General features: G+C 47.6%; 1 protein-coding gene across 2 annotated transcripts in view; it reads left to right on the forward strand.

Moving 5' to 3' along the window:
• Positions 1–2,859: 2,859 nt before the first annotated feature.
• Phkg1 (phosphorylase kinase catalytic subunit gamma 1) overlaps positions 2,860–9,586 on the forward strand; it is a 13,888-nt gene continuing 7,161 nt past the window's right edge. The window contains exons 1-4 of one of the 2 annotated variants that reach the window (XM_021186993.2): positions 2,860–2,989; positions 7,123–7,239; positions 7,637–7,815; positions 8,242–8,296. In XM_021186993.2, the coding sequence (XP_021042652.1) occupies positions 7,157–7,239; positions 7,637–7,815; positions 8,242–8,296 (317 nt within the window). In that variant the 5' untranslated portion in view covers positions 2,860–2,989; positions 7,123–7,156. Of the gene's footprint in view, positions 2,990–7,122; positions 7,240–7,636; positions 7,816–8,241; positions 8,297–9,586 lie in introns of those variants that run through there. The other variant, XM_029533676.1, reaches the window with a different exon arrangement.

The raw sequence follows: 9,586 nt of genomic DNA on the forward strand, positions 1-9,586 counted from the left end.
AAAGTGAGTTCCAGGACAGCCAGGGCTATACAGAAAAACCCTGTCTCAAAAAAACAAACCCAGCCAAACATCAACAACAAAAATATGGTGGCTCGTATCTATCCATAATGAGATCTGGTGCCCTCTTCTAGCCTACAGGCATATGTGCAAGCAGAACACTGTATACATAAGTATTTAAAAAAAACAAAACAAAAGTACAAAAATATCCTCTATACAAGCGGCTTCCCTATAGTATTTGGATATTTCTACTTCCTGCAAAACCAGGCTAAAACCAGCCCCTTATAGGGTTGGAGGTTGGACCCAGCACCTCAGGAAAACCTTGTCACAGTGCTCCAAACTCTACCCCTACCCCCTCAGGGATTGCTCCAGGTTTAAACGAAGCTGGGCATGGTGGTACCTGTAACACCAATGCTTGGAAAGCAGGCAAGAGGGTTGCCACGAGTTTGAGGCAGTCTGTCTCCCACATGGGCGAGTCAAATGTAGCTGTGAATCAGGAGAAATAAAACATTACGCTTAGGGGCTGGTGAGATGGCTCAGTGGGTAAGAGCACCCGACTGCTCTTCCGAAGGTCCGGAGTTCAAATCCCAGCAACCACATGGTGACTTCAACCCATGGTGACTTACAACCATCTGTAATGGGATCCGATGCCCTCTTCTGGTGCCTCTGAAGACAGCTGCAGTGTACTCATATACAATAAATAAATAAACATATACATAAAATAAAAAAAAAATAAACCCTAAAAACAAAAAAAAGTTATGCTTGCTGTTGCACACCTATAATGCCAACACACAAGCAGAAGCTGGAGCACAAGTGTGGAGGCATCCTGGTCTGCATGGTTTCTGGGTAGTCAGAGGTATGTAATAAGACTCTTGTCTTCACCGGGCAGTGGTCACTCAGGAGGCAGAGGAGGTAGGCAGATTTCTGCGTTCAAGGCCAGCCTGGTCTACAGAGTGAATTCCAGGACAGCCAGGGCTACACAGAGAAACCCTGTCTCAAAATAAGACTCTCGTCTTCAAAAAAATAACAGTGTGTTCCTTTCAAGGCCCGTGTTGCCAGGCTGGAGAGATGCATGGCTCGTGTGAAGGAAGAGCACTTGCTGCTCTTTCAGAGGACCTGAGTTCAGTTTTCCATACTCATACAGTGGCTACAACAGTGTATATATATATTTATTTACAACAGTCTATAACTCCAGTTCTAGGGGGATCTAATGTACTCTCTGATGTCTGAGCATATAAGACATTCCAGTATTACACATACATACCGCCAGCAAAAGACTCATACAAATAAAATCTCAAACAAACAGGGCTAGAGAACTGGCTCGTTCCTTAAGATCATAAACTGCTTTTCCAGAATTCGATCTCCAGCACCCATGTAGCAAACAACCATCTATAATTCCAGCTGCAGAAAAACCCAACACCTCTGGCTTGGGCAAGCACTAATACTCATATCCACATACAGATAGATATGCTGTGATGGTTTGTATATGCTTGGACTGGGGAGTGGCACCATTAGGAGGTGTGGCCATGTTGGAATAAGTGTATCGGGCTGGCGAGATGGCTCAGTGGGTAAGAGCACCCGACTGCTCTTCCGAAGGTCCGGAGTTCAAATCCCAGCAACCACATGGTGGCTCATAACCATCNGTAACAAGATCTGACGCCCTCTTCTGNAGTGTCTGAAGACAGCTACAGTGTACTTACATATAATAAATAAATAAATCTTTAAAAAAAAAAAATGGGGCTGGTGAGATGGCTCAGTGGGTAAGAGCACCCGACTGCTCTTCCAAAGGTCCTGAGTTCAAATCCCAGCAACCACATGGTGGCTCATAACCATCTGTAACAAGATCTGACGCCCTCTTCTGTAATGTCTGAAGACAGCTACAGTGTACTTACATATAATAAATAAATAAATCTTTAAAAAAAAAAAATGGGGCTGGTGAGATGGCTCAGTGGGTAAGAGCACCCGACTGCTCTTCCAAAGGTCCTGAGTTCAAATCCCAGCAACCACATGGTGGCTCATAACCATCTGTAACAAGATCTGACGCCCTCTTCTGTAGTGTCTGAAGACAGCTACAGAGTAATTACATATAATAAATAAATAAAGCTTTAAAAAAAAAAAAAAAGGTGTATCACTGTGGGCATGGGCTTAAGACCCTCACCCTAGCTTTTTGGAAGTCAGGCTTCCACTGGCAGCCTTCAGGTAAAGATGTTGAACTCTCAGCTCTGCCTGCACCATGCCTACCTTGCCTTGAGGATAACGGACTGAACCTCTGAACTTGTAAACCAGCCCCAGTTAAATGTTGTCCTTGGGCCTGGCAGTGGTGGCACACACCTTTAATCCCAGAATTTGGGAGGCAGTGGCAGGCAGATTTCTGAGTTCAAGGCCAGCCTGGTTTGCAGAGTGAGTTCCAGGACGGCCAAGGCTACACGGGAAAATCCTGTCTTTGGGGGTGGGGGGGAGAGTTGCCTTGGTCATGGTGTCTGTTCACAGCAGTAAAACCCTAAGACATATGACATATGTACTCATACACATAATTAAAAGTTTGCTTATTTGTCTTCAGTTTCTCCAGGCCAGGTTTCTATGTCTAACTCTGGCTGTTGAGGAAATCAAAAGATCCACCTGCCTCTGCCTCCTGAGTGTTGGAGGCTCAGCAAAAGCCAATATTTTAGAAAAAAAAGGCTTTGTCTCCTCTGAGCCATTTGCTTTATCCCTACCATGTGTGCTTTCCCCAGCCTCCGCCAGGTGTCACCCCTGATGTAGTTTTGCCCCAGGCCTATCCCTGCTGGCCTGCATCCCAGGTTTGCAGTTGTGATTTATTTTTGGCAGGCCAGCCTTCCATCACCAAGTACCAAAGTCCCGAAAGAGGAGCGAGACAGCAACAAGTGTCTGCTCAGGACACAGCTTCAGTCCCTTGTGGTCCGCTGTCTCCCAAGGGCTCCAGGACCTTTGGAATTCTTGTCACTTCCATTCAAGGCCCTACGAGGACCGCACGGTGAGTAGCCAGGCAGTAGATGGGAGCAGTAGGGTTGTGAGGCAAAGACAGGAACCCCTCCCTGTTTGACCCATTTCCCCTTAATCCTGGGAGAGCACGGATTCTCAGAGCACCTGTCAGGCAGTTACCTACAGATCATGGATCTGGCTGTGTTCTCTGACTAGCTTTCTGGAATATCAAATTCTGAAACATTAGACAATCTATTCTTACTTAGAACACCTCCACACCCCTAGGGAGTCTTGGAACAAGTGTAATGAAACAGTAAATCCAGATACATGGTTGGCTCAAGTCAGGCCTTAAGAACAGGGAGATGGACATTATCAGAAAGGGTAAACACAGCTAGAACTTGACCAGCCTGGCTCAGGCTGGCATTCTGGTGTGGGCCAAGAATTGCTCTGAACTCACGCAGGGAATCTGCTGTGCCTGGATAATAGGTGAGGGACATACATGCCCATCTTGGGATTTTAGAATGGCCTTTCAGCAAGCAGGCTTGTTTTTCAAGGCGTACTAACACCTTCCGGCTCTGTTGGCTGTTGATAGGATCAGCACACAGGCCTGGTTCCTACTCCTGGCAAAGGAGACGGTTGTTATTCTAAACCTTCCTCTGGTAACCAAGCACCCAGTCGCTGGACACCAGGCTTCCCGCAAAGGCCAGCTTGAGGCAGCCAGCCCTGCTGCTTGGCTGGTCAGCAAATTGGGTCCTTTGGGAGACCAGGCTTTCTTGGAAGTGGACATGAAGTTTGTATCCCTTTGCCTGCTTGCTCTTCCTATGGCCGGGTGATTTTCTGCCTTTCTCAAACCCTGGGTCTGGAGCAGGAATTCAGGTTCCTGGTAGGAGCCTCTATGTTCCTGGAACAAGATGGGCCAGCTTAGCTTCTCCACGTCCAAGATTGTGCACCCTGACTCAGGGCTGCCAGCGGGGTTGGGGTGGGGGGTGGGGAGGTGGGGGTAGGAGTGGGGGTGGGGGAGTAGCTCAGCCCAGTCAGTGGCAGAGTGCTAGCCTAGTATACTGAACACCCTGGGTTCTATCCCTAGCACCTAAAGATAAAAATAAGATGGGCTGGAGAGATGGCTCACTGGTTAAGAACACTGGCTGCTCTTCCAGAGGACCTGGGTTCAATTCCCAGCCTCCACGTGTCAGCTCATTACTGTCCTTGGCTCCAATTCCAGGAGATCCCACACCTTCACACAGACGTACATGCAGGCCAGACACCATGGCACATAAAATTAAATTATTATTATTATTATTTAAGATTTATTTATTTATTATATGTAAGTACACTGTAGCTGTCCTCAGACACTCCAGAAGAGGGCATCAGATCTTGTTATGGATGGTTGTGGGCCGCCATGTGGTTGCTGGGATTTGAACTCTGCACCTTTGGAAGAGCAGTCGGGTGCTCTTACCCGCTGAGCCATCTCACCAGCCCCCAAATTAATTTTTTTAAAGTAAAGTAGAAATATACTCTTATACTGACTCATGCCAGGCATGAAGACACATGCCTTTGATGACAGCACTAGGAATGCAGAGGCACGAAGATCTATTTATCTATGAGTTTTAGGCCAGCCAGGGTGAAAGAGTGAGACCCTGTCTCAAAAGAAAAAAAACAAAAAAACAAATAACCTTAATGGTGTTGTCCACTCTGCTCCATGACTACTGGGGTCTTGCTTGCCATTGGCTAAGACTTATACAGCGCATCACATATCCACTGAATCATACCCAGCACTTGCCACACACCGCTGCTGGGCAGAAGACAGAGACACAGAGTCTAATGGAAGGGAGGTTGAGACCAAGCATCACTCCTCCAGCTCCAGTACAGTGCTTGGCTTTTTTTAAAAAATAAGATTATCTTGATTTTACATGTATGACTGTTCAGTGTGTGCACCACATGTGTGCCTGGTCCCGACAGAGGCCAGTAGAGGGCACCTCATTCCCTGGAACTGGAATTATAGATGGTTGTGAGCTGCTCTGTGGGTGCTGGGAATTTGAACCTGGGTCTCTGAAACAGCAGCCAGTGCTTGTAGCCACTAAGCTTTCTTTTCAATATCCAGCCACCCCCACTCCCCCTTTTTTATTGATACAAGGTCTCATGTAGCCCTGGCTGGCCTAGAACTTGCTATGTAGATCTCACTAGCCACTAGGTCTGTTTTCTCCTTCTTTTCCTTCCTTTCCTTCCTTCCTTCCTTCCTTCCTTCCTTTCCTTTCCTTCCTTCCTTTCCTTCCTTCCTTTCTTCCCTTCCCTTCCCCTTCCCATTCCTTCCTTCCTTCCTTCCTTCCTTCCTTCCTTCCAGCCTGGAACTTGCTGTTTAGACTAGGCTGGCCTGGAACACACGGAAATCCTCCAGTCTCCGCTGGGACCAGCATACCCCACAGTGTTTGGCTTATTTAATGGCTATTAGCCAGGAGTGATGATAGCTCCTGCCTATAAATCTAATGGCAGGAGAATCACAAGCTTGAGGGCTAGCTGGGCTCTGTAATTAATCATAAGCCAGCCTGGGCTATAGAGTGAGGTCTAGCTCAACAATGGGCTTTGTGGGAAGCGTGTGTGGCCTCATGGGCCAAGATGGCGCCCTGGCTCATTGCCAAACCCCGTGATCCCTGCTTGTTTACCAAGAACCTGATCATGCACACCTGAATGATCATGCGCTGCCTGCCTGACGCTAGTGTCATACAGCATGATATTGAGTCACTGGCCTATCAATTCGCACCCTGTCTGCGTGCATGGCTCCTGTACAGAGCGTGCTGAATGCTGATTGGATGATGAAGAGTGGTGAGAGACGAGTGCAGAGGATGGATGCAGATAAATTGGGCGATCTCCCAGAATAAAGCGAAGGAAGTTGCAGAAGCTGAAGCAGAAGCTGAAGCTAAAGCTGCGGAAGCTGCTTGAACCCTGCCTTGGTGTATGTGTCGTTTTTCCCCCACCTCTGCTGGCCAGAGTCTGGGGTCACGGCAGGGCTTTTAAATATTTATCTTTCCCCAGCTTTCTGGCCCACTCCCCATCTTAGAAGTGTCTTTCTTTTTCTCAATAAACTGTCTCTATTATCTTAGAAAACAAAACACACCCCCTCCCCCAAGAAAAACCCACTAACCTCTAAGGGCACCAGAAACACGTGTGGTACACAAACATACATAAGGGCGAAATGCTTGTACTCCTGAAATAAAAATAAAATTGGTCAGGAAATGAAAGGCATGGGTATTCTGCCATATGGGAAGGAGCTAAGGGCTGAGAAATGGGGGCCAGTGCAGAATCCAGCGCATGACCGCACAGACCTGAAAGCCCTGCACTTGGGAAGTCGGAAGATCAGGAGTTCAAGATCTGTTTCAGCCACAGGCAAGTTCAGGGACAGTTTGGGCTCCATGAAACTCTTTAACCAAAAAAAGAAGCAAAGGATTTGCCCGCCATCATTGGCAGAATAACAACAAATACAGAAGGCTGGCTTGATGATGGACAGCCGAGGGAGGAGCAGTGTGATACAGGAAGCTCATCCTGGAAGGAGGGGCAGGAAGGTAAGGGCGTCCACAGGGATGGAAGGGTACCACAGGATGCAATAATACCTGGAGGAAAGTGCGAAGCTTTCCTCCTTTGCCACAAGTGCGGAGAAAACACAGAAGAAAACAGAGGGTTGGAGGGATGGCTCAGCAGTTACCAGCACTGGTCGCCCTTGCAGTCGCCAGAGTTTGGTTCCAGGCACCTGCATGGCGGCTCCCAATTGCTTCTTTATCTCTCTTTTCTCCTCTGCATTCGTGTGCGCATACCCACAGACAGTCCTGCCTGCTCCCCCCCTCCCCCCACTTTTTTTCTTATGGTATTTCAAGACAGGGTTCCTCGGTTTTAGCTCTGGCTGGTTTGGAACTACAAAGGTGACTCAGGCCTTTAATCCCAGCACTCAGGAGGCAGAGGCTGGCAAATCTCTGTGAGTTTGAGGCCAGCCTGGTCTACAGAAATAGTCTCAGGACAGGTGGAGCTAAAACAAAACAAAATGAAACAAAAACCCTGTCAGAGAGAAAGAGAGGAGGAGGAGGAGGGGAGGAAGAGGAGGAGGAGGAGGAGGAGGAGGAGGAAAAGAGAAAAAAAGGAAAGAAAAAGAGGCCGGAGGAGTGAGAACTTGCTTGCTTCTTTTTGTACCCCCTTCAGAGGTGCTTGGGATCCCCCTGAGATCCACCTGACCATGACCCGGGATGACGCCCTCCCTGACTCCCATTCTGCACAGACTTTCTATGAGAACTATGAGCCCAAGGAGATCCTGGGCAGGTAAGACCAGGACCACCAGAGACAGACAGTCGTGACCTCAGCTCTGGTCGCAGATTGGCTCCACCCTCCTCACTAAGCGGTTTCTGACCCCTTAGCTCCTCCCAGTAGGGTGAGAGGGGAAGCTTGTGTTACAGCCTTTGGTTTCCTGCTTGATTTCACCTCTGTTTTCTGAGTACAAGTGTTTCGGCTGTATACATGTTTGTGCACCATGTACGTGTCTGGTGTCCTTAGAAGTCAGTGTAGGTGTCGGATCCCCTGGAGTCCCAGACAGTTGTTAGTGGCCATGTGGGTGCCGGAAACTGACGCCAAGCTCCCTCTAGTCCCTGTAAGGTAGCCTTTGGTCAAGGGTCTCAGCTGGAGTATGGAGTCCCGAGGCCGTCTGTTCTCTGCCCCCAAGGGGAGTCAGCAGTGTGGTCAGGCGCTGCATCCACAAACCTACATGCCAGGAATACGCAGTGAAAATTATCGACATCACTGGAGGAGGAAGCTTTAGCTCTGAGGAGATACAAGAGCTTCGGGAAGCCACCCTGAAGGAGGTGGACATCCTGCAGAAGGTCTCAGGACACCCCAACATCAGTAAGTGTATCCTCCAACCTCCCCCCAATCCTGCCACCCCACCCCCCTCTGCACAAACTATGGCAGCATGCTTTATAGTGTGAGATTCTGCCCTAATAACTCAAGTCAGGGTGTTAAGTGAGAGCCACCTTGTGTGATGAGCTCTACCCATTCAAGGGCATCTTGCTCAGTGGCTCTGCCAGCCCATTACTGAGGCTCGAGGTGCCTCCCTCATTACTCAGAATGAGTATAGCCAGTGTTGGGAGTGGGGCAGGTGGGAAAGCGGAGTATGAAGTCCCTGGTCCTTCCCACATCACAGCAATTGCCTTGGAAACCCCATCACCTTCCCACTCCTGTCTTTGAAGTCAGCCTGCCTGGTCTCTCTGTCCTATGGCCGGTGCCAAGGCTCCTGTAATCCTTGAGACTAGCTAGCCTTTTCCGTTTCAGTACAGCTGAAGGACACTTACGAGACCAACACTTTCTTCTTCTTGGTATTTGATCTGTAAGTACCCAACCCTGGAGCCATCATTGTCCTGGGGCTTATAAGGTCCTCCGGTAGTCCTCACCAGGCTGTCAGGGGGCCAACCAACATCAGCCCCCATGGTGAGACACCAGACAAAGACAACAGTTGATTCAGGGCCACACTGCCAGGATTGAAACTTGAAATACCACTTATGGAAAAAAAAAAAATATATATATATATATATATATATATATATATATATTCCCTTTTAATTGTATATATTTTAAAAGATTTATTTACTTTATGTATGTGAGTACACTGTAGCTGTACAGATGGTTGTGAGCCTTCATGTGGTTGTTGGGGATTGAATTTTGGGACTTCAGCTCACTTCGGTCAGCCCTGCTTGCTTGGGTCAACTCTGCTTACTTAGTCCCTGCTTGCTCCAGCCCAAAGATTTATTTATTATTACACATAACTACATTGTAGCTGTCTTCTGACACACCAGAAGAGAGTGTTCTATCTCATAATGGGTGGTTGTGAGCCACCATGTGGTTGCTGGGATTTGAACTCAGGACCTTCAAAAGTCAGCCATCTTGTCAGCCTTTTTTTTTTTTTTTTTTTTGAGATAGAGTTTATCTGTGTAAAAGCCCTGGCTGTTCTAGAACTCGCTCTGTAGACCAGGACCAGGCTGGCCTTGAACTCACAGAGTTCCTCTTGCTTCTACCTCCCAAGTGCTTGGATTAAAGTCATGTACCACCACCAGCAGCTTTATGATCAGTTTTTATTAGAAAAAAAAAATTTACGCCAGGTGGTGGTGGCCCATACCTTTAGTCCCAGCACTTGGGAGGTAGAGGCAAGCAGATATCACTGTGAGTTTCAGGCCAGCCCGGTCTACAAAGCAAGTTACATCAGAGAAACCCTGTCAAAAAGGAAAAGAAAAAAAGATTTAAAAAAAAAAAAAAAAAGAGGGTTGGCAAGATGGCTCAGGGAGTAAGAGCACTGACTGCTCTTCTGAAGGTCCTGAGTTCAAATCCCATAACGAGATCAGACGCCCTCTGCTGGTACATCTGAAAACAGCAACAGTGTGTACTTACATATAATAATAAATAAATTGTTTTTTGTTTTGTTTTTGTTTTTTTCCCCCAAGACAGGGTTTCTCTGTATAGCCCTGGCTGTCCTGGAACTCACTTTGTAGACCAGGTTGGCCTCAAACTCAGAAATCCGCCTGCCTCTGCCTCCTGAGTATTAGGATTAAAGGTGTGCGCCACCATGCCCAGTTAATAAATAAATCTTTTTTTTTTAAGATTTATTTATTTATTATATGTAAGT

Source organism: Mus pahari, chromosome 23 (assembly GCF_900095145.1).
Source record: "Mus pahari chromosome 23, PAHARI_EIJ_v1.1, whole genome shotgun sequence".
Lineage (NCBI taxonomy): Eukaryota > Metazoa > Chordata > Mammalia > Rodentia > Muridae > Mus > Mus pahari.